The sequence below is a fragment of the Rhea americana genome, unplaced genomic scaffold, assembly GCF_003343005.1.
Source record: "Rhea americana isolate MKP2758 unplaced genomic scaffold, rheAme1 scaffold_94, whole genome shotgun sequence".
Lineage (NCBI taxonomy): Eukaryota > Metazoa > Chordata > Aves > Rheiformes > Rheidae > Rhea > Rhea americana.
This window is the reverse complement of record NW_028187133.1, coordinates 1,633,354-1,659,577: the sequence shown is the minus strand read 5'-3', so window position 1 is coordinate 1,659,577 and position 26,224 is coordinate 1,633,354. Positions and strand designations below refer to the sequence as shown.

General features: G+C 35.4%; 1 protein-coding gene across 1 annotated transcript in view; it reads left to right on the top strand.

The window, feature by feature from the left end:
• PRIM2 (DNA primase subunit 2) overlaps positions 1-26,224 on the top strand; it is a 112,534-nt gene that overhangs the window by 83,585 nt on the left and 2,725 nt on the right. The window contains exons 10-12 of the mRNA XM_085324895.1: positions 9,671-9,797; positions 11,399-11,481; positions 23,623-23,691. Of these exons, the coding sequence (XP_085181021.1) occupies positions 9,671-9,797; positions 11,399-11,481; positions 23,623-23,691 (279 nt within the window). The remainder of the gene's footprint in view (positions 1-9,670; positions 9,798-11,398; positions 11,482-23,622; positions 23,692-26,224) is intronic.

Below are 26,224 nucleotides of genomic sequence, written 5' to 3'. Positions count from 1 at the left end.
TTTTTGACACGTTTCTGGTACTGTGGCTGCTTGTTCTTCAGTTTCTGTGCTGCCAAGAGCCGTGTTCAAAGTGAGGCAGGCCTAACTAATTTTGATTTGCTGAAGTGGCCAAGAGAGTTTTTTCCTAGATGTTTTGTTAGGTTTCCTTCTGCTATTCTAGAGTTCAGGTCACCAGAGTCATTACAGCCTGTTTCAGCCTGCATTATGACTGCTTATCTTACTAGAATGTTCTTTTTCTTCTTCTTTATGAGGAAATTAGTGATATTAGAAGGAAGGAGCTTATCAGGCAAGCCTGTTGAGGTAAATGATTGAAGTTTTCTGTTGAGGATCCTTGATGGACTGTTTTCCATGTAGCAGAAAACATTACAAACTTTGGGTGTATCACCTGGTGCTGAGAGTTGTGGCTGCTAAAGCTGTTCTGAAGTTTATTTGGCTGCTGTTTTGGCCTGCTGCAGTCTCATCTCATCTGCCAAATGCCTTTGTCTTCTCATCCACTGCTTTAAGGGATTTTTACGGGCTAGTAAGAGTATATCCTTCTGTGAGAGTGCAGTTTAAACCACATGTCCTAATGCAAGTCTTTATTACTGGCTTGTCTCATAATCTGCTCAAAAGAAGTATCTTACCTGGGCATGTTTCTGATTCTTCACAAAGTGACAACGTGATTCGCTAATGACACTTGTATGAAAAATTGTTTTCTTTTTTATCCCCAAATTTTTGTTTCACAGTCATCTTGGTTTCCTCTTAGCTGTAAAAAAGATCCTGAAGAACTCTGATGGAGGGAAGCAAGATTTACGGACTTTGTCTGTACAGAGAATGATGAAAGCTTACATCTCGTTGGGTAATGTGAAGGAAAAATGTCCCAGCATCAAGTTGGAGGGGATATATAGATGCATAAGACGTAAGAATGGCAGTTATGGATAAATAATCTTTTCCTTAGCACTTCCCTGGTCTTAACATCCCTGCTCTTACATTATAACACAATTTACTATGTCTTGCCCTATCAGAGCTATGAATTTTGTGCACTGTATCTTTAGGGTTTTTTAGCAGTACTGATTTGGGTATTATGTTAGTTTAGCAGCCTCATGTGGTTCATGTTCTATTAATGTGAGACGTTTATTACAGTGCTTGAAATAGAACTATAGAATATCATGTAATAGCCCATTGTTTAGAGGCTAGGACAGCAACTGGGATAAACAGTAGAAATTTAGTTCTTAAGGTTTTGCAGGGATCCATGGGCAGTTCTCATCCATCTTCTCCTAATGCTTTATATGCTAGTGATATACACATAGTATGACTTCTCCCAAATTTAATACCCCCAAAATATAATGATACTACCATGTAGTGAGGTGTGATTACATTCCTTTGACAAGGAGCTAGAAGGCTCTTGAGAGTTCACAAATGGGTTTTTTTTGCTGGTTTTCTGTGACTTGTCTTAATGAAATTCTAGTAAGTAGGTAGAGAAAGTTTAGAGCTTCGGGGAAGGTGGAAAAGCAGTCTGAAGCTTACGAAGGAGGTGATGGCAGAGCTCTATGCAGGTTTGAAATAGTGGCCAGACCTTTCGTTTGCTACAATACTTCTAAATTTAATCTTTTTGCAAATGAGTCAGTTTGAGGCTTACTGAATTTCTTTTCTGTTTGGTATACGTATTCTTTACACTAGGATCCTAAGCTCCCATTATAATCAATAGAGATATAGTCAATAGTCAATACAGTCAATGGTGTCTAGAGAATGATTTGTTTAATGAGCTACTTGGTGCCTACTTTAGGGTAAATTGAATTGCTCCCCAGGCTCCACTGGTTGCATTGACCTCCACTGACAATAATGGGCAATGTCTAGATTTAGATGTCTGGAGCTGAATTCCGTTCTTATAGATGCAACAGTCAGTTGCTCTTCTGCTTCTGTTTAACTTTTAGTCCTTTTTGACTGTATTACATGCCAAATTTCTGTCTAATTTGCAATCTATTAAAACTTTTTCAGTGATAGTGCTTCCTGTGTTCTCCTCTGCCATTAACTGTTTTGGGGACAATTATTTTCTAGCTGCTGCTTTTGATAAAATTAATATTGTAGTTAATTTACAATTTCTACTGAAACACACACTTCTGAGTTATATCAGCTAACTTCTCTGAATATTGAAATGCAAAAAACACTGACTGAAAGAACATCAGTTGAAAAATCCATAAATGGTATGGTGTGTTTATAAATCATGGAGCACTGGAAGCATGTCTTTCTTCCTAATTGTATGGAATTCCTTGTTTTAGATCTTTGACTTATTTTTGTTTAGAAGATTAACACAAAAACAGTAATTTCTGGCAGTAGCACCCCAACAACAGCTCCAAATGGATTTCTTTGATACTTAATGATTGCAGATCTCTAAGGGACAGGTAGTATGTTAGGGAAGAGCTGTGTTAGGTGCTACCCTCTAGGTGTTCACTCAGTGGTGTTAGGAAGAAAGATCCCAAGGTTCCCTTACCTTGGTAGGGAGAACATATGAGGACCCTCTTGACCGCAGAAGCAAGTCAGATGTGAGTACAGTGGGAACAATGATTTTACTGTCTGGCTGCAAACTGCTGATCAGTCAAGGGCTGATTGACATGGAGCCCTGAAGAGCACTGATCACGTGATTTACAACCTTTTATTTCCTTTTTTCCCTTTCTTCCTCCTAGCTGCTCCCCCTTTTACCAGTTTCATCCCTTCTCGAACAACCAACCTGTGTCTAGCTATTTTAGTCCCAGTTTTGCAAAATCTGTACCAAAATCTGATATTTCTGATATGACTATGTAGATACTGTTGGCCCTGTGAGATTCTCTTTTCTCCCAGGTCCCCCTTACTCCCTTTCAATTACCAGTGAGGCCATTTCTCAGATAACTGCCCCTTAAACAATCTTTTGGTTGGTGAAATCCAACCATCCCTCTCAGTGCTGTGAGGTTTGTTAGCTTCTTGCAGTGTTTTGTTAGGTCCTGCAATTTTCTCATGCCCCATCTGATGGTTTCTCCTGTCCTTTCAGGTAGCTTAGCCTTGGGCCAGCGCACAGTCATCTTCCTGCAGCCCCTTGCAGTATCTAGGAGGGAAAGATCTGTCTTTGTGTTCTGTACTGTGGTAATTTGATAGTTATCTAGCGAATGTATAATTTGGACAAACCCTAGCAGATGTAGCCACTACAGGAAAATAATAACCACCTTCCCAGCTAATATCACCATTTTAGTTCTTCCTTATTTTGAAAGGAACAAAATTTCAGACTAATCTTGGAATTAGCTGATCTGTGGACTGAAATGTTTGCAGCTCTAGGAGTGTCTTGGGACATTGTTATCAGGTGCTGAGTTAATAACCACGTAAAAACCTGGTTAGAAATGTATAGGTGCAAACATACAGTGTTGTACTGACTTTTTGTCTGAGGGAGAGATACAGATGTTGCATGAGAAATTTGATTATTGGATTATTATTTCATCTTCATTTTAAAGTTTGCTAAACAATAATGTTATGGAGTAAATATTTGTTAAAATATTAAAGATRCTTCTCTAAGATTATAGAGAATTTTCTTAAGAGTTCCTTAAAAGCATGGAGAATGGCCTACAGTAATTTATTGAAAACAAATTGTCATAGTAATAAAGTATTTATTGAGTGTTATTTGAAGGAAAGTACCCATCTATTTTTAGATACTATGCCTTTCTTAAGTAAAGTGTTACAGAGTGGTCAAATATTGCCATGTTAATACAGCTGTTTAATTCCTGTTTAAAATAAGGTTGAATGTTTTCCTATACTTGGATTTTTTTTATCACCTGTGCAGTGTTAATTGTCATCTAAAATACTTATTTTCTTACTGTAACTTCTCATTTTCTTATAACTTTTGATGATAACTCAAGAGTGTGATTATTTCTATATGCATTTGTTTTGCTTGAATTGACAAAGAATCTACAGCATGAAACTTTCCATATTTTGAATAAAGTTGTCTATAAATTTTTAGTGGACTTTAATATAGGTGAAATTGTCACCTACAAACTTATTTTTTTGTTAAAACTGGGGGAAAATACTGCTTTTTCCGTAGTTTCAGCAAATGTATTGGAAAAATAATTATTTGGGGGAATATCCAAACAGTGATATTGACAGATATATAATGTTTTCATCTTTCTAATTTTTAGAAAATCAAAATATTAATGATATTAGGGAAAATAACTGGTATAATAAACAGAAAGCTATGTGAAATGGTGTAGGCACTGTAATTCCATAAGGAATGAGGAGACTGATGCAGTGTAATATAGAAATGATTCATTTCTTTTAGATATGGCTATCTTGTCATTGGGAAAAATGCTATACATAGATGATATGCTAAAGAGAATGGACATTATATTAAGGGAATTGCTTCATAATCTGTAGAAATAATCTTTAAACAAAGACTGCTGTATAATTCTGTAATTGCGTTGCAAAGACATTTCAGTTTATCAGAAGTAGAAATAAATCAGATAAAAGATTAGGCAATGTTTTTTCTTCATTTTTAATGCTCTTTCATAAGAGAAGTCACAATATTATATACTCATAATGGCCATTTAAAGTATTTGAAAGTAGTTTTTACCTTTACAACTTTCACATGTTATGCCCATGTAAACTCTGTTTTTCTGACACTGTACAAAACAGCTGCCTTCCCTACATCAGTTTCTTGGTGACGTTGAGAGGATTCAGTTTGTTTAAAAGCAGCTCATACGTTTTTTGCAGTCTTAATTGAAATGTCTCCTCTTTGACAATGCATTTTGAAATGCACACTCTACATTATGCTGAGAAAATTCAGATTCAATGTGCAACATCAGTAAAAGAAAGAACTACTGACAATTTAGACACTGGAAAAAATACTTAGTCATCCTAAAGCATCTAGTGAAATGTTTTGTGGGTGACTAAATGTAGGCCTAAAAAAATTGTGGTGTTATATGAGATGTTTTTAAGATGTGTTTTGCTGATAATTTGATGCAATGTCTTAAGGCAGAAGTCTCCCTGCTACAGATACTATGAAGATTTTTTCTTTTATATTTCCTTAATAAATTCTTTTCTAGTTCAACGCTTTGGTCCATGTAATTGTGTGGAGAAATAGTGTACGTGAATTACATGTTTAGCTAAATTGTATTAATAGAAGTTTAGGTTACTGTAAATAAGTCTGCATTATTATATTTTTGTACGAATGGTGTGGAGTAGCCCAGAAAGGATCCATGTAGTTTACATTTATTTGGATGGTGTGTGAAGAAGTTGATTCATCAGAACTTTTCTGATTTCTTTGTGGTAGATGAAGCCACCTCCAGGGCAAAGCAATCCTTGGCTCATCAGACTGGGAAAACTTGAAGTGGGAGAGGAAGAGGAGGTTATCTGTACTTGTTCTGAATCATTCTGTAATGACTCCCACAAAACATATTAGAATTTTTCAGCTCACTTTTAGCTGCGTCTCTGATCTTTGCCTTAAACATAAAAATTGTATTTCAGGTTAAGAATTTAACATAAATGGAAACCTGTTTGTAATTGGCAGAGGGAGAAATTTATTTATGCCCCTAAATGACAACTGTGCTTAGGAAAAGATAACTGTAAGCTGAGGTTATTTTTAAAGAAGTGAGTTTGGAAAAAAAAAAAAAAGTTTTTGCACAAAGGTATGCTAGCTAAGCTGTGTCGACAGTAATGATTTGAGTGACTGCTTGTGAAATGGATAAAAAAATGAATCAGTTATTTTGAAAGCTGCACAAGTCTGTGCAATAAATTTGTGTTTTAAGTTGTTATCCATACACGTTCATACAATCTTAGACAAGAAATTGCCTAATGACTGTTCTAAAAAAGATGTTGAATAACTTTATTTTTGAATTTTGCAGAGTTGGAGCTAATCTGGTGGTTAKCCAGGAAGCTAGACAAAATTGCTACAGCCATTTTGCATAGTTGGTAAACCTAAATCTCCCAGTAATGTAAGGAATAGATGGATAAAAATTTGCATGAACACATAGAATTTAAACTGAAATGTGAAAGTTTTGTGGAAGTGTTCAGCTGAGCTTGCAGTGCCTGGAAGACTTTGTCAGCAAATTATTTTCTGTCCTAGTACACAAACTGAATATCATAATTGATAACCTAGCTAAGTTGTCAGAAAGTGAAGTTTGAGGAGGGCCTAATTCCACGATTCTCTGAATTCAACACGTTGCACAAATCCTATGAAAAAGTCTTTGGATTGATGGGATTTTTGGATTGCTTATTTAATTCAAAGGCCACAATCAGCTGTTGCACATAAAAGGATCCATAGAAATTAAATAGTTTTATGAATTTTGAAGACAGGTTGAAATAATTGTTCAGACATTGGGGAAAAACATTTTAACTGTAAGAAACAGTAATGCAATGAAAATAGATTTCTTGAGCTAGCTGTAAAAGCTGCATCATGTTTTTTTTTTTTTTTTAATGATTGGGTAGAAGTCTGTTGGGAATGGCTTAGGTATAGCTGATTCTATCTGGAGCAGGGAGGTGACTTGAAATCTGTTCCTTCCGTTATAAGATATATGTTCCTTTGACTATTGGATTTCCTTGTTATGAACCAGAATAATGTTATATTTGATACTGTGTAAATAATGGAATTGGGGCTCCTTAAAAATTGGCCTTTTCCTATCACAGTGTGGTGGATTCTAATAGCTTAGCAGTTAAGTTTTTTTAATAGGTTTTCTGTTTTACAGAAAGAGTCCTTTTAAGTGAGCAAGAAAACAGATGAAACTCTAAGGACTTTCTCATATTACGCCATTTTGGTATATTTTCAAAGAGGGCATGAGCAGGTGTTTCAGAGTGGATATCAGCCATGTGATATTGTATTCATAAAAGCCAGTAAGATACATGCAAATGAGTGAGACTGGACAAAGTTTTCAGTAAGTTGAAAATAGAAATTACTTTAAGTTGAGGAGAAGACCAGGAAGAATTAAACAACCTTGGATGGAAGATGGTATGGGGAGGCCAGATATAGAGATGTCAGGATTACAACCCTGAATAATAGCTGAGGTGGTGATACTCCACTCAGTGTTTGAGAAGACAGTTGTCTTGAATTTCACAAGGGAGAGCAAGGAGTTCTGCATAGTGTTGGAATGAATGTTGCATTTATTAAGACGTTACTTAAGATGTAKGGGACCAAGGCTTAAGGTAGGACATTAAGCTGGTATAATTAACTTTAGTTAACACTAAAAACAAATTGTTCTGTACATAGCTTGTTTTACTTTATTCAAAGAACCTGTAAGAAGCCCACTGTATCAATTTGGGGAAGTAAAATAAGTTGGAAGCAGCAGTTCCCCGACCTTTTCTTTCTCATTTCTGTGAACTGCAAACATGACTAGTTCTACCTTGATGCTTTCATTGGCAAAAGGGATTGCTCCAGAGGGGGAGATTTCTCTCTCTCGATTATATACATATGCTACAGTAATACGATTAGGAAAAAAACAATCTGGTCATTGAGTTCATCCCCCARTGTACATAGGTTATTCCTTGGAATGCATTTTCTGAAATGAAATGCCACAATTCATGTATCTTTGGTTTCTTCCCACTGAGTAGTGAACAGTCTGGGTATTGGCACSGCTAAAAAGTGGTTGTGTTGATCAATGGTAAGAAACACTGAATCATGAGGACTAAGGATCTCTGAGGAAAGTATGTCACTTGGAGGGTGCAAATATGTACCACATAATTGTGTTCTGTTTTTGATATCTGTCACTGCAAAAAGTTGTTGAGAAGTAGCTGGTGGTTATAACATACAGTTGTATAAGCAAGCATAGAGTGAACAAGTATTTGTCATTATGAATCATCTCCTTTTGCAGATGAAAARTAATTTTGCTAACTACACATTTCAAACTAGTTTCTTTCCCTTCAAAGAAACCAACAGTTTGCTTGTGAATGCTCTATAATTTGAAATACGGATTTTGAAAGAGGCTGTTAAGGAACACTAAAATATTTACGGTTAATTCCAAGAAGTATAATGTAGTAAATGTAGGTTAGGAAGTACTATATTGGTGTTAGCATTAGACAACTACCTAATAGACACAAAAATAGATTGTACACATTTTCTGAAAATTCAAAATGAAGTTTGAAACAACAGTATTTATTTTAATCAGGTTGTAGTGGCTTCAGCAGATGTGTCCTTTACCATTAAGTATTAATTTCAGAAGAACTGYACTTTAAAAAACAAACAAATTGCACTATTTATTTTACTGTTCCTTCTTAGGTCTACAGTTCCCATTAAAAAAAAAAAAAAAARGTGATTACTGATATAATTGTGTTGGTAAAAGTTAAAGCTGAGATTTATAAAATTGTTATTTTTTTCAAAGCATTTCATGAGAGCATTATTATTTGAGTATGTAAATGACACAATCTTCTGATATCTTAGAATTTTAGGTTCACATGCCTTAGCTATTGGTATTTCTATAAATTTTAGTTTTTAAGAATACTGTCCTACTCATAATAAGGAAATAATCTCTGTCTTACCCCCAAAAACATACAGATGAAATAAAACAGATAGGAAATGGCCTCAAAAGATCCAGGCAGGATTAAAAGAAACCGATGAGAAAATATCCAACCTGTCTTCAGGCCATGTTGTTATTACGTATGTTGTTATATAGCTAGTTTCTGCTTACTGCAAGAGCTGCTTCTCAATATAAAATAATGAGTTAGGTTGTAAAAGTAATTTCTATATGCATTAAGGCAAGTGATGTGAAAAGTATGGCTCAAGATTTCAGCGTACAGAACTGTTGAGAGGGATGTTAATTTTCTGGCAAACTAAGCAGTACATCCTGAAGCATTCAAAATTTGCTTTTCCTGTACGAAACCTGTTTAATTTTTACTGTTTACTCAAATATCTTTTGTTAAGCAAATGAAATACACATTCATCCATCTTTTGCACAGAAGGGGGAAAGGTTCCAAGGTTGTTGGGGAGAAGAATAGGTGGCTAGATCATCACAAGCTTTGTCTTTATCTTAACGGATTCACTCAGAGATTGGAAATTAAAATATTTGTGTCTTGGTATTTGGTGTTCTCTTTTTTTTTCAGATCTTTTATATAAAAACCTAAACTTTCTTTTAGTATTACTTTCATGCTTAATTTCTAAGTATTTTTAAGAGCCAATATACCATTTTTTTAGCTCCCAGTTGTTTTACATGCAGCTGTACTACATACACATTGGCATGTGTATATATATCTATGTGTATGTGTACATACGTAAATATCAACAGCAAGTTTTCAGTATTGCAACATCTTTTGAACTATAGTACTCACTGCCTATATGCTCTTATATTACAGAGTGTGAGATGCACATAGAAATATATGTGCATTTTCCAGAATATTATCATGGACTAATACTGTAAATGTGTGAATAAAAAATTTTAAATTGATTCTGTCCTATACATTTACTTACATCTTGTGGTTCAGAATTTTGACATATTATATTTAGAGCGATTACTGCATCAGTTTAAAAGATTTTAGATCTTARTTTAGTTGCACCTTTTCTGATGTCTGTAAAATGGGCATGTGCAAGTCCATGTAATACGAAAGTTAATGCTAACACCAAGCAACTTGATTTTCACTTCATTCTATTTTAATGAGTTTGGAAGATTTATTTTCATTACCCAGTATTCTGTTTACAGAGCAGATAGAAACAGTGGCAAAGCATGTAAGAAGATATTCTTTTGCTTTTTTTAAGTTTGACAAAGGATATGCTTACAGCATCCGTCACAACTATGGGAAAGAAGGAAAGAGAACTGATTATACCCCATACAGCTGCATGAAGATTATCATGTCCAACCCGCCAAGTCAAGGAGATTATCATGGTAAGTTCCTAAAACAAGAAGCTTGAAAAAGAGTGGGACCTGCTACTGGGCTAGAGAAGAGAACCRAGTAAACTGCCATTTTTCCAGTGGTAGTTAGTTGAAGGATGAGAGTAATCACGGCTGTACTCTATTTTTCTTGTCTTTGGTTTTATTTGCTGAATAATACGAGGCAAGAGAAATTCAGTTTTATGCTGAAACTCTTTTTTTTGTCTTCCCTACCCATATTCCCACTTTGTGTGTCAGACAATAGAAAGTTGTATTCCTTTTAAACTTCATTTTCAACCAGGCAAATTTATTCTATTAGTATTAATCCTTTTGCATTCAGAAGGTTAAATCAKGGGGTGCTCTTTTAGATTCTTAGTTTCTGATTGTAGAATAACATTTTGGCTTTGCAAACTTATAAATCACCTAGCATTGACTCTTAGAGTCAAACTTYTCAAGTCTGTCAGCACTGAAGTTACCTGTTCAAAAATCATGACTTCTGTACACATGCCTGAGACAACTCAGTTACTGTGAAGGGAAACTTAATGTGGACTAAATTTCCCATGCCTTTCCGTCATTCTTAAGAAGTAAAACTTAAGCAACTTGTTTTGCTGTGAAAGGTGTAATGATGAAAGCTTTTTGCTGATCCCTTTACAAAGCAGTGGTCATAATCATGGCTATATAACATACATAATATTTGAACTTTATCTTTTCTACTGAAATCATTTTAAAAATTAGTTTTTTAAAACTTCTGTCTGTATTTAAACAGAAGTTATATTTGAGGTTTAATTCTGAAATTTTCACCTCACAGCAAGCTCATGTTTTCCGTAAATATATGATGCTCCATCCAGAAATTCTCTGAAGGGTTTTTGGGTGTGAACTCTGTCAAGTTATTACTTCTGTAGCCTCTTAAATTAAACACTGAATTTCATGGTTGCACTGGTCTTGCACTGTTCTTTTAGATAGCATTTGATACCTTTTGACTTAATATATGTTCTGTCACAGTCTATGTTTAGATGCTTTAAAAAATGGTGGAACTGATACTCCAAAGTCTGTTAGGGCAATTTAAAATCTCCTTCTGTGTAACAAAATGTGGAAAACCTATGCTGAGTTACCATTATTATTCTAGCACTACGTTTGTTGAGCTGCTTCTTCTGAGACCAAAAAAAATTGTTTCAGGCAGTAGGACTTTTTAAAGTAATAGTTTACAAAGGACTATGCTTTAATGACTAGTTGGCTCTTGTTAGTTCGTTTTCCCTGGCTGTTATGTGTTCTGATGTTAAAGTGTAGCTTAATATGTCATAGCTATTAAAGGTACCAGTACTATAGCTGTTAGTAAAGAACTGACTAAAATACTTTCCTAGTCAGTGAATGAGAATTGTGGCCGATTTATGTTGGGATATTTTATGTAACACTTGAGCCTGTTATGCACTGATAACTGCACAGTGGAGTAGCAATTAAAAAAAAAAAAAAAAACTTTTGTACACATGAGCAATTAACTTTTTATTAATAAGCTGTTAGACAATTAGGAACAGCTTAATTGGTCTTCTGAATGCATTTCTGTGCTAACTCCTGGGCAAATAGCCTCGTTCATGAGCTTGTTTGTTTTTTGCTGTCAGGTTGCCCGTTCCGCCACAGTGATCCTGAGCTACTGAAGCAGAAGCTGCAGTCGTACAAGGTCCCTCCAAATGGAATAGCTCAGGTAAGGTATATTTTGTCTGGAGCTTTCTTTAATGAGGCACTGCTTTTCACTTTTACTTTATATTTGTATAGGAATGCTATATGCAATTTGTCAGTGTGTATGTGAAATATCTCTTCTTATAAAAGGTTTAAACCAGAATCAYGGCTTTCTTCCTGTAGTCCTCCCATGTGCATGTTGATGCTTGTCATCAGGTTTATTGTTTAATATTATGAGTTGTTTTATTACTATGGTGTATACCATACAGGATTTAGTTTTGCTTCATTTTACTGCACTGTTATAATAAAGTTTAATTGAATATGGCAGTATTTTGTAGAGTTTATTTTTCTTAATTTGTACAGAATTCTGGAAGGCACTGCTATGTCAACAGTACTCATCAGCCATTGTTTTCTGTAATAAAGTTCTTAATAATAATAATAATTACCCTTTGTGCTAACTTCCCATAAACAGTAAAAGGACATGAAGCTAACATAGCTTAACGTTAGAGATTTCAACAGCTTTTTAAAAGGTAACATAAAATTGAAAACCTATCTTATAGCAAGGACAATGCAGAAGTCAAAACATTTTGACATGTATGCTGAAGGACAGTCACTACTGTTAATTGCTCTAGCAAGAGGATAAGGATATGAAAAGGCATCTTCATTGGTTAGAACTCAACTTGAGACAGTTCAGCAAAAAACTATCAACTATATTAACTGCCTGGGACATATTTTAATTCTATAGGAAAACTTTTCTGCTATTGTTCATGGGGAATATCACTGTTGCCAGTCAGGCATCAACAGGCTGTTGAACTGGATAGAAAAGAATGTGAAGGTTCCACTTTAATTAAACTCATTGAAAGGAATAATTAAGATACATATTAAGAGACAGTCATTTTGAATTTTTTATTGGTCACTTGGTCATTCTTTGCAAATTTTAGAAATTCCTATGATTTTTTTCCTATAAATRATTTGTTATTGTTTTCTTTTTCCTGGACTACATAAATAAGCAGTTAACTCTCTCAGATATCTGGAGTTACTGAAGATGCTTGCCTTTGGATTTTTTCCTTTTTTTTAAGTATCAAAAATTGATGCTGCTCTGARTTTTTTATCTTGCTAATTTTTGGAAAGATCAGTGAGGGTTAACTGACAGCTTYGTTGCTCTGTGCAGGTAGGATTCAGCTGATGTTTTCTTCAGTGCATTTGCCCCAGGGAGCAGTGTCTTTGTATTTAGTATGGTTTCTTAGGTTGCTTAATGTTATATTTTGGGGGTTTTGTGTGTGTGCAGATTGGAGGTAGAGGGCTTCACAGTGCCCATTCCTAGTATAAAAGTGAAATAATTTTGCAGAATTGCAGAAACTGATCTTTTACTGCAGAAGTAATAGTGAAGGGCTAGCTGTAGCTGACAGTCTTCCAGATGGTCAGGAGTAGGAGACGGGCTGCTTCACATACGTTTCCAAGATCTCATTCAGATCTTGTGGTCAACACTCATCATTGCTACATTTACTTGTTTGCCACGTATACATTGCCATGTATGACCAATAACAGTTCAGAATCCTTCGGTTCAGGCAGTGGCTTATTAGAGTCTTAGATGCCGGTGATAGTTGCTGGCCTTCTGGTGGAGTTCTGTTTTTGTTTTTGGGGAGGTCTGTGGGAGACTAGATCTTTCAATGTCTCTGATATATTTTTCCAGCTTATAGCTGGAAAAGCTCTGATATACTCTTCCAGCATGTCCTCAAGGTTGACATTTGCTCAGACCATATCTCTTGAATCTGTTGAAACTTCTGTTAACTCCAGATCAAGGAGAGCTTCCTTAGCACTTGAAAGAGATTCCTATCTTTAATGAATGAATCAGAGCTTGACTTTTCAGCTATTTATAATAATAAATGTACATCTGTCTTGGGACTCATGCCTTTAAAACTTGTTTCTTGTTTTGTTCTAAAATTCTTCTACTGTCTTTAAATGTGACTTCATTTTGTGCACTCTTTTGCTCTATATGCTCTGGGCAAGCAAGTTGTCACAGTGAAAAAATTCCTTCTGTATCGTCAAAACCGGATCAACGTATGCACTGAAATGCTTTTTTAGTTCCCTCTGCCTGGTTTRTGGTAGCTGTAAGTGCATTGTCCTGGCCTGTAGGGGCACTTGAGCAGCCATGTGCACAGGATGGCAGACTCCAGAGAAGCAGGGATTTCACATCAGTTTTTCAGAACTCTGAGCTGTCTGGAACTTGTGAAAGCCTCACATCCAGTTAATGGAAGACAGCATACAAAGTAGCTGAATTATCAACAAGTGTATGTGTGATGGTGTCACAGGGGAGACGGAGTAAATGACAACCTCTGRTGGATCTAGATACTGGGATTTATTTAAGAATCTGTAAGATTAGAACAATCACCGTACTTGACTATCTTGCACACTAACTTGCTGTGCCTGCAGTAATAGATTCACTCAGATCTCTACTTCATTTCCCTGTAGGAAGATCGCTGCTGGTCTGAGAAGGTTATGTAGAAAGCTGTGCAGCTGCTCGCAGTTACCAGTCTCAAGTGTTACTGGCCACAGTCCCTGGGCATCCCCCAGTGTTCATCTCAGTCTTTCTGATTTCCAGGATCTTCTCCCACTTCCTGAATTTTTCTTTCACTGCTTTCTTTTGGGGCCTCCAAGCTTCCTTGTATCCCTTCCACAGTCTTATTTGCAGAAGCACAACATGTGATCAGCTTCCAAATTGATGGTTCTGTCTATTGTTCCTTTATTAATTGGAAGTCATGATATKTCTCTTCTCATCCAAATGTTATCAGCATTTGAAACTAACCCATACTGGCTGCAGCTAGCAAGTAGCAGGCTTGTGCTTTAGAGTTCAGAAGTTCAGTTGTGGACATTCAACCCCCCCAAGCACATACCCAACATTATCTGCTGCTTGACAGCATTCACATTTTAAACTATTTTTTGCCTGCCACAAGTGGGTGGGTGGGGGAGGGTGCATGATTCCTGTTTTTTCTCTCAGGAAATGATTGGTCTTTCAGGCAAAGATACTGTTCTTTTGGTGTTGGAGTGTAGGACTTACCCATCAACAATTCATTATTAGGGTTCTCCAGTTATTTAGCAGACAACTTGAATAAATTGCATATCTCAGCCCTAAATGGGAGATCCAATCCAGAATGTTTTTGAGAGTGAGATCATCCCCTGACAGACCTTTTCTTTTTCACCCAGATCAATAGGAGGTGTTGACAGATTTGCTTGAGAGCACATCAACATGTCAATGAGAAAGTAGCTCATTGGACCCAATTCCTCATAGCTTGGTTGAAGTAGGTAATGTGAGGATTGTATCTATAGCCTCTATTTTCAAAGTTCAGCTGTTCCTAATTTCCCTCACATGGCTAAGCAATTTGAGTGTTAGGATTTTCTCACTTTCTTTTCCCCAGATGCATACCTAAACTTCATATATTCAATCTGAAAAGTTCCTTCTTTTTATACTTAGAGTTTTGTAGGTTTAATTATTAATAAGTAACCTTTCTACAATTTTAAAAGTGGATAGCAACAGCTCATCAGATCTCTGTGGAAGTAATTATTCTCYACCAGAGCGTGTGTGTATGTTTTGTGTGTGTGGAAAGAATTTAATCAGATTATCACAAGTAGTAATATGATATATCAGCTTGTTACCCTATGCAGAAGAGATGACATACTATTTCCAGACTCCTCTCCTGTATTGCTTTCTGTTTCCTGGACTTGGATCTTGTCATTGAGAAGAACTAAATAAGTCTGTCTTTTGCAGTTTTTTTAGTCTATGAGTATCTGTTAAGAAATCTCACCAAAGGAGAACCACATCAAAAGACAACCAAAGAAATTGAATATACCAAACTTAATCCTGCTTAGATAGCATCTTGGGTGGTATGGACTCTAATTTCTGTATTGTCCAGGTGTGACTTCTAACTGTATTGGAACCTATTTGTGGTTTTGGGTAACTTACCACAAATATAGAGAATATTTTCTCCATGTGAGAAAATGGTCAAAAATGATTTGCAAAATGAATCTGTTCTAGATGCTTTGAGATGTTGTTTCTGACTTTCTGGAAGTGGTTGTTGGAATGGGATTCATCACACCTAAATTTTAGGGTGCATACAAAGATGAACGTTTACATCTTGACAGGAATATTTTTTGTGTGTCCATAGACTTTTCTCAACCATTGTGGACAATTGGATATGAATAAAGACAGAGGAGTTCTTTCTGGCCCTGACTTGGGTGCGCCTGTCAGTTTACCTTCTACAGGGAGTGGCAGTGTCTTGGTAGAACTTAAGACAATTCAGTGTATGTCCAACTGTTTGCATCAGTTTGCCTCATCATGCTTAGGCATCAGGGGTTATTCTCTCATATGACATCAAGGCAAGCCCCTGGACGAAGTCTGAGCCAAAGCAACTCAAGCTGTTTATTTACCCAACTGTTTCCCAGCTTAATTCTCCTTGATGGTGATACTGAGGGAGCTGTGAGACTCCCTGCAGTTGTGACAAGTGTCAGACCATGTGATTATTACTCTCGTGCTTTCCAGGTTAGTAGTGATGCGTGTCTCTCTCTGCAGCTAAGGAGCTTGCTTCAAGGACTTGGAAGCTCAAGACTTACAGTTACCTGCTGAGTGCAAATTACAGCATTCTGGAAGTCATATTGACAGGAAATGCATTCAACCTTTCATTCCCAGATTGGTTTATCCCTTCAGCTTGTTTACAGCAGATACAAAACATGATAGTGGTATTATATCAACAAATAAATAAAAGATCTGTGAAACCGATGCAATGAGTATGAAACCACATACATATTAGCTGCTTGTTGTCCCCATGTGTGAGTATGTAGACTTACATATTTGAKGGAACACAAGCAGTGTGGTATTGTATCTTAGAAGTCATCTCTCATGAATGGGACACCCAAAATTGAACTATTCATTCCAGAATTTAACAAGAAGTGCCAGTATTTCTCTTCCTGTGATGGACAGATTGTGGGATTGCCGTTGGATTCTCTGACTGGGGAAGTTGTTCTGTGCTTTTCCTCTTGATGCTTCTCTTCAACAAGAATGATTCTGCTGGCACAAAAAAATCCAAGGCAGTTTTGGTGCCAGATGTTTTTACTGTGGAATCCTAAGAATCTGTCACTATGCTGAGACCTTCTTGTTCTAAGCTATGGTCAAGTGTGCTGTCCATATCTCAACCCTGTTTGAGTTACTTAAAAGATATCTTAATATCAGGAAACAGTATGCTGCATGTAACTTGAGGTCTAGGATGCAGGTTTTTAACATGTTCTATGTCAAAACCCAAAGATCCAAAGCAACCAAAAAACCACCCACTGWCAAAAATATCCTCTGACAGCCTACTTTTGTATTATTGCTCTAGAAATATTTTCCCTTGCCCCTGGAGAATTTTGCCCTGATCTCAAGTAACTTCATRGTAGTGCTTTTGTAAGCTTTGATGGTACCATTTAAATTAATAAGTGATATTTTATTAATTAACTGTTATTGATATTTCTTGATTGAGGCAAACTTCATCTGATACCATTTTATTATCATATGAAATCTGGTGYGTTGAAGTTCCTTAAAATTTCTTTTAGCTATTCCAATTTTAAATATTATCTTCCTTTACTTGTGGCTAAAATAAATAATAAAAAAAATAATCCTGTGGGACTCCATATTTAGCAATTTAACTCTTTTCCAAAGATTTGCATTTTTAAGATGCTTAGAATACGGTTAATTTGAGCTTTTGTGGTTGGATTCGTACCCTGGTAAATCAATTTCCTAGTAAATAAATCRTGACCTAAAACTCAAATCCTAAAATGGAGTATCATTACACATTCTACTAAGAAATTTTTAAGGTGTTAAACCTTTAATCTAGAGATTGTAAATCTTTTGAATGTTTTCAAATGGTAGCTTAAAAATCTTTGCTCACTGTCCAAAATCTTTCAGGCACTTATTGTCTGTACTGTGTTGAAACCTGTAAATGCTTTAAAATGATTGAATCTTTCAAGGTGTATGGTGTGGAAGTTTAAAAGTAACATTATTTCAAGGAAACATTTTAGAAAAAAAATAGTCTCCATTACACTCTGGTGCAGGTTTTTCTAAATATGAATGCGAAAAACTGCCAAGCTTTTTTCGTAGGTAGGAAATATTTATTGATAAAAACACCATTCAGTCTTTTTTTTGTTTTGAGAACTATATTTGTGTTTTAGGAATTTTTTTTCCTTGTTTTATCTGAAATTACACCTTGTCTGATTTATTGTATAGACCCTATATTTTGACACTATACTTCGCTTATGATTTTTTCAGCTAAAATGTGTGCATTGTTTAAGTGTTATCTATTTGGTTTACTTTTCAAACGTGACCGYGCTTATTGATTTCACTAGGACTACTTTTGCTTACAAGCTAAGCAGATAATTGTGAATTTTACTGGTCAATAGTAAGCCTTCCTTTCTCTTATTAAAACCACTGCATATTCTGGCTACTGCTTGATATAATGTCTCTTGGTCACACTTGTGACCTTTCTAGTGTGTTTTTACTGGTGCTGTGGTGTTAGTATTATTGGACACCCTCAATGGGTAGAATAYTGTAAAGTAACCATTAACATGAACTGGGTTAAAATTAATTATTTGAAAAATTTGAGTGATAGTATTTTGGAGTACTTTCCCAGTCTTCAATTTATGGCTTAAAAGCTGAAACAAATAGATTAGAGATGTGAAGGTATTTTGGGCTATTGTCAAATGAGATTGTAAGGGTAAGAAGGCTGTTTATGATTTAATAAGAGTAGACTGTTCGAAAATCTGATTTAAGCACGCTGGTAAGAAAAAAAAAATCTAACTGTTGAACTTCCAGACTGATGAACTGGCTTGTGTCAGTGAAACAAATGAATAACTTGAAAAAGAAGCCTTTAGAATGCAGGTATGCAGAAACACTGAAAAGCATAGCTAATATGTTTGATTAAAAAAAAGTCTGTAAGAAAACACATCTTTTAGAATATGCACATGGATTTTATAATATATAGAACAGTTGAAAATACATTAAGTAGACATTAAATTGGAAATTATTAAAGATTGAACTGGAAAATAACTTAAAGTTTGGATTTAGTATTTGAAYCACCATAAAGTTGAGTGCTGTTGTTTATTATTCAGTAATATGCCTTTTAGAATAAGATAATATGAAAAGGTGAGTAAAAATGTACATTTTTTTCTCTTGTTAAGAGATGAATTGCATTAGTTTCAATGTGTCCAATTTAGGGTATTTCCATGAGCAGTTAATCAGTGCAACTGGATGTTGGTGCTCTGGAAGGAATTCCCACCCTCTATTCGTCACTGCTATTGAGTTTTCATTCCTTTTCTGCTGCTGGCCCCACGGCTATATGATAAAATGGATGAAAAAGCTKATCCAAGTGTAGGATCCCAACCTGGGGAAGGGTGAGGAGGAAAAAGATTCATTTTTATCATGTCATTACAGCAGAGATGGTAGGAATGTGAGGCCAGAATTAAGGGGAAGGCAAGTAAGGGTCTTTATTTCAGTAGCATCAATTTATGGTGGATTAAACTGCTTATGAAATTTATATTTAGAAGGGAAAGGAGGGGGAAAAAAGCACAYACAGGAAAAGTCACAAGGATATGCACAATTCAGGATAAGAAAATAGGGAAAAGAAAAGATAGAACATATGAATGTCTCCTTTCATTGTTCTTAAAACAGTTATGCTGTAAATTTAGAACATAARTGAAATAAAGACTTCAGTTTTATTTTGTGACATAGTTTTTCAGATGTTTGCTTGCATACCTGATAAGAGTTCAGGCTTTGCCTCAGCATTTCMTTACAGAACAGGAATATGTGTTTATCTCTCATGTGTAAGAATCTATCATGTGTCTTTTAAAATAAGTAGCTGTAAACTCATTCAAGATTACTCAGTTAAATGAAAATGTCACTGAAAAATAGATGCAACTTTCTTAATCATAAAATGAACATTTTTAGTACTCTTTTAAGAGTACATGAAATCTGAAAAGGAAAAATCTGCTGCAGCCAGAGTTAATGCACRTGATGTTCACACCACTGGCTTTAAGCGGTGGAGTGTATAAAATTTAAAAATAAGAGAACCAAAACAAATAAATCCCACCCTCTGACTCCCAAAGCATCTCCTACCAAGCAACCAAAACTGACTAGTGTTAGACCTGTTTACTTTTAAAATGATTAACGGTGTTCAGATTAACATGTCTGTCTTCATATAATAAGGTTGCCCAGGTTTACTTTAGCAAATTTAGTCTCAAACAGACATGTTCTTTTTATTCAAACATTCACTAATTTCTTTTGTTAGGTTTTTAGTRAGTTCCTTACTGATCTATTGAAAAGAGGGACTTAAGCCTAAAGGGCCTACACATTGAGTGAAAAATAAGTATGGATATTTTAAGAGACAGTAATAACATTTCATCCAGGGATGATGAGTACTTCTTATTTTTACCTTTATAAAGTTGACTTGAGTACAATCAGGTGTTGTTRCTGGACAGAGCTTTTCACTGCTGTTGTGATGCAAATCACAGTGTCTGTTACAATGACCTAATATTATCATGTGCAATGTTGAGTTCAAATACTCTWGAAATGAAAAGAGTGGAAGAGTGTGAAAGGAGCAGGAGCTTTGGCAAAGCTCTAACACTTGAGTCTCTAGACTACAAGTGAGTCTGAGGGAAGATGGAATGAAATCTGACAAAACGGCACTATGCATTTATATATTGTATAGAATGAAACCTAAAATTTGTAGTRGTCAGCTTAAAATATAAATGAAATATCTAAAAGCAGCAAGAAGGACATATGCCTCATGTTATCCAGGAGTTTAGCTCAGTTGATTAGAGCATGGTGCTGCTAATGCCAAGGTCGTGGGTTCAGTCCCCATAYGGGCTATGCTGAGGGYTGGACCAGATGACCTCCAGAGGTCCCTTCCAACCTTACCATTCTAAGAAAGTGAAGGGCATTGTGGAACTTTTGGGAGAAGTTATGCTGAGGTATAAACTGACCTGAAACTGAGGGAGAAAACAATCCCCCAAAGCCTCAAGAATGTGTTCAGGTATGTTCCAGCAGTTGCAYCTCAATCATATCTTCACTGACCTTTGAAATAAAATGAAGGTTAAAATCACAATTAACTTAAACTATAGTAGAAAGACTGTTTTTTAAAATAGAAAGTAATCCAAAAATTTTCAATAAAACAAACTAACCTTGAATAAGTGAAAGTAACAGTAGGTAATTACAGAGCCCAAACTATCCAGCTATGCAACATTGTAGTTACATAAGCTGAAGATCTAGKAAGCAGGTGGCTGTGCACAGCTGCTGTGCACCATCTTAACCTTATTAGTAGTCAGTAAAGCAAAAYCGGAAAAGCAAGTTGCAGATGGCAGCAAAAGAAAAAACACATAAGAATTAACGAGAGAACATCTCTCAGAAGCAGATTAGTCCTCAAGTATCTAATGTTACTTGCAGAATAAAGCAATTTAGTGCAAATGTCTGAATATATGTAGAGGAAACTGCTGCTATGACTTAAGATAGTTTGAGTGGAAGTCTGTTTCTGGATAACACTAGCAGAAAACAACTATAAGCATGCTTACAGTTGTGCTTACTGATGGATGGTGTTTCTGCTGCCCGTTAGACTGGAGAGGAAATGCACTCTAATTGCTTTCCCCTGCAAGAGTCACAAATGTTGGTTGTCTTCTTTATYTATCCAGAACTCTTGATAAATATGTAAGAAGACTATAACTTTTTGGCCTCTACCTGTCAGTTAAATTTGATTGAAATTGGCCAACCAGCCAGAACTGGCTTCTGGTCTGTTCCGGCCTGAATGCTGGATRGAGCACCCTATCAATGTTGAGGAAAAAAACACTTTGAAGAACAGATACACTAGAGAATGCTGGTAGAGTTTCTCTCYCACGTTATTATCCTCCGAGACTGATGTTTTCATTAGTGGTACAGCTGAAAAATTGGTGTGGCAACATAACACCAGTCTCAGAGGTCCAAAAAGGAGTCTTTGATAGAGTGAGATGATAGTTCTTTGGTGAAACTGCAGTGTAGCTGGCCAATAAAGGCTGAGGCACTGTAGGTTCTTAAAGAACAAATGTGAAAATTATTTTGAAGTTCCTCAAGGCAAACTTTGATATCGTCATTCTAGCTTTTGTATGTKTCAGCAGTATCAATTCAATGAAACCCTCTTCTCCACCTTAAAGATGGATCAAGATTTACCTAAAGATGGGTCAAGATTAATGTAAGGATGGATAAAGGCTTAAATGGGCATAGTTTCAGAATAGTTYATCCTGAATAATTGCTCTTACAAAACCAGAGTTTATAAGTGCCCCTTTATTCTGTGATCACATGCTGTGTCAGTGGTGCTTTTTTGGAAATCTGTCACTTGAAGTTTACATTTCCCCCCTGAACTGGAAGAAGAGACAGCAATAGTTTTATCTGAAATCCTGTGAATCATTGTGAGCTRGTAAATCAGAACTAGCTTTGATCAGTTTTTGTCTTTTCCCCTCTTCATCCTGCAAATGTTTCTTTCAGCTAACTGARACATAGTTTTTTTGACTGTTATTCTAAAAGGTATGAAAAATATATTTGRACATCATGGCTTTTTGATACAGTGAAAATTGGTTGCAACAATCTGAAATTTTAATTTTTCCTGTTTAGATACTTATAAGAGTAAACTTGTGATGCTAGGTTTTTTGTTTTGTTTTTTTTTTTTTGAAAGTACATACAAACATACAGTTTGGTTAGCATTGAGCTAAACATTGCTCTTTTGCATAGCATTTAAATTTTACTGTAAGGGAAAACAGGAAAATTTAAGGTGAAATGTAATGGATGTTCTAGATAGATGTAATAGAAGTTCTAGAACACAGGAGTTTTCTTCACTCCTTGATTCCTTAATGTGACACTAATTTAAGTCACTTCCCAAGGGAGGAAGATTTAAAAATGTTTTTTTTATAATGCTAGATCTTAGACATTATTGCCTAGCTGGCCTTCATCTTGATATTTTACAGAGGATTTAACAGGAAGTGGCAAGACGTGTAGAAATTTAATCAGTTGGGCTATAACAGAGAAACAATGCAGTTAAGTACTTTTTTTGGCAGTGTGGTGGTGTTTTATCCATTCAGCAAATGCAGTTTATTTGTACATCTGTCAATAAATACAAGGTGACATCCAGTAATGAGGACAGCAGGAATTTAAGCTGGASTGTATTGCTATGTTTGACACAGAGGTCAGCCTTGGGAAAGGTGCTTGAAATTAACATTTCTTGAAAATTATTTTTCTCTCCATTGAAGTTATCTCTTAATTCCAGCAATTTTCTCCTTTTGATAAGCAGAGAATATACATTTTGATTATATAAAAGGAGGGAGGAGGCAATGAAACTTCAAAAATTTCAACTGGCATTGCATTCTACTGATAAGAATGGGATTTTATGCAGCACAGAAGAGATTACATGAAGTAGAATTGGGAAGCAAATTGTATTTACAAAACATGGTGTGATTTTCCTAATAGGTGTTCAAAAMAGGCTATTCACTCAAATATTCTGCTGAGCTTGACTAGAAATAACTTCATTTCATAAAGTACAAGTCTGATTGAAAGTAAAAGCATTCCCCTCCTACAGATACTTGTGTAAAGGATCTGCATTAAATTTTCTTGATGGGAGTGCAGTAGTATTTATTTTGCATCTATATGAACTGGTAATGTAGATAAAATAAAAATATGAATAGTGCACTTGATTGCTCCATGCTTCAGCCACTTGAATTACTAGGTTTATATCTGCAATTATGGAAGAGATGTTGCAATATGATAGTTTGACAATAACTGTCAGAATTATATTATCAAAATATATATTCAACTTATTTTTGAAGTTAAGAGTAGTGAAATTACAGGTTAAGGAGCAGGCGTATCTTCCTGTTGTTTTTTTCATGTTTTTAATGGAGACAAGATATATTTAAAGAACTATAGTACCTCTAAATGTTGTCAGTTGTTASTAGGATGCACAAATGTCAAAAATTTCATGCATCATGAATTTCTCTGCAGTATTATACGCATGTTTCTCTCCTGTGAAATACCTTGTCACAGTAAACTGTAAAATATCAGGAAGATTTAGAATTCTGTGGCTGCAAGCGTGTGCTGCTTCTGAATCCTTTACATTTTTCCCCCTTTGTATAGATCCTGGAATTAGTGAAGGGCATGCATTACCAGCTGGCCTGTCAGAAGTAYTTTGAGTTGACACATGATGTAAGTACCTACTAATTTTTGTTGAACTATAGTCAGTGTCTTTGTCTTTAGGAAAGCCTTGGAAACYGTGAATGAAAGGCAGAGACTCTTTGCAGTTTTAATATCCATTATTAGCTGTCTGTCCGGTTCGTTTTCACTTCAGTGATTTCAAATATATTTCAAATATTTTTATAATGGCCTATAAGTTTGTATATCATGTATTACTCTCCTGTATGTTACAAGATATAAAAGGTTATGCTTGCTTCCTGAAAGCGTCAATGCAGTTAAATTTTGTCTATTTCAAGCGTTTAAGTTTTCAATATCCTGCTTTTTAAACAAATTGCAATTTTTAATTCGTAATACAAGTATGTTTTTGGAAATGTACTTTAAACAAAGTAAGCTGAATGTATCTAATTAATACAACCCAAACTCTAATCTTCCAGGCCTTATAGAGTTGGCATTGTTAACTTTTGCATGATATTTTAAAAATTTGATTATATGTGATTAGTTTTTAATTCAAGATAAACCTTCTCAGAGCTTCCTCATTTGCTTAACAAGTGCAGCCTTCCATAAAATATTTAATTAAGATCCTCCACAAAATGGAAAGATGGAGATGGACTGCTGTAGTCTCTTACATGATTTCTTGATTGAAAGAAAAAAAAATCACATATAATTTGAAATACAGGTAATATATGTCCTATGTAAGGGTAAGTCAGTAGAAATAATACTTTCCCAGGATGATTGTGGAGCTCAAGGTCAACACTAACCAAAAAATAAATCAGCACCTAAAGGTCTATTGCATTTTAAGAAAACTGTGTTTCTGTTTTATGGAAAATTCCAGAAGAATGTTATTTTTTAGTTTTGTGGTAGTAGGAATATCTGTCTGTGCTACTTGCACAAATAAAATCATCTGTCTGTGTTGTACCTGATGAAGCTGTTACCCAGAGARAAGAATTTGATTTATTTGTCCTATTCCTGTCCTGATTTTATTCATCTCATTCAGAAATGAAACTCATCGCACAAGACCTCCATCCTGAAGAAGGTCACCAAAATATTCGAAAGGCAAAACGAAGCWTTATGACTGTGTCCATTTTCATGGACACTATAACTTTCAACAATTATGAAATATTCTGGATAAATTAGATGTAAATTTGTGTGTCTAGAGTGTGAGGATATTTATTTTATAGTCAGCTTTCCAAGCCACAAGCACAATTCCTTTTAGTAGCAGGCATTCCTTAATAAGAACCATGATTTTTTTGGAAGAAGAAACACACACATCTCTAGATGAAGAGCTTTCTAAAAGTACTGTTGTCTCAAAGACATGTCTTCAGTTTCACCTCCGGTGACAAAACTCCAGGTAGTAAAAAGTATGTCAAACTGGGTGCTTTTTCATTTCTAGAAAAGTATGTTTTGTACACTTGGGATAACTTACTGTTTTCTAAATACTTTTGTGAAGACACTCTGACATGAAGAGGGTTACAAATGGAGGATTGGGAGCATTGTCCACACAGTAAATCTGAYCTTCCCTGGAGAAATGCAGTATGTTCAGGGTTGTCCCCTTCTATTATTTACTTTTTAAGGTGGCTTGAATGGCTTGAGACAATAATGCTTTGATTTTTTTCTTCTGTTTATTACTTTTTTTCTACAGTCTTAAGTAATTTTACTGAAGTCTGCTTATTTTACTGAAGCTTGTTCAACAGAAAGCAGTACAATGACTTCAACCCTGCTAGAGGCAGAACACTGTTGATCCTTCCTGAAATATAGATCAAACAGGAATATGAGCTGATATAGACAAAATCAACCTCATCTACCTTCAAATAGTTATTTCTGAGCTGTTTATTCTAGTCTCCATTTTATTTAAAAGAGGATAGTGGTTGTATTCTTAGAACCTCTTCCAGTTGGGGGAGCGTACGCAGGAGGTGATGACAGAGATCCCTTGCTCACCAGTTAGATGTAGCTAACACATACTATTTACTGTAGCAGTGTAATTGCGCTACATGGTTTTTCTGTACTATCAGCTGTACCATTACCAGCTGTYGTTTGGAAAGTTCTTGGTTAAAACCCAAAGATACTATAGCTGCAAAGTAATTGCTTCAACTTCTTTTGAAACAATATTTGATATGACAGAAATATAAAACTAGAGTGTATGTGAAGGTCAATATGTGCAAAATGTGTTGAATCCAAGAAAAGTCTTGCAATAGTGTCATTTATTAGATGGAAAAGGTGGTTCTGTCTGAAGTGTCAGGCTGTTCTGTTTGGATCAATAAATATTATAAGCTTAAATTTCTGATTGCGTTCTGAATGCAAGAAAATGCATTTTTCTTTGGACGTGGTGGAATCCAGATGGATTTACAAGTGTGAATTGATAAAACTTAATCTAGCCTCTCTGTTTCTGGTAGTCTAATTTTTAGATGCTTACACCGGAATTAATGAAGAAGCTTTTAAAATAGGTTTACTTTAATCTATGTTACTTATACAGCATTGTAAAATGATTTTAAAGTAGCATGAGCAGTCTAACTAAAAAAGCAAGGAAATTTGTATATGCTCTACCTCC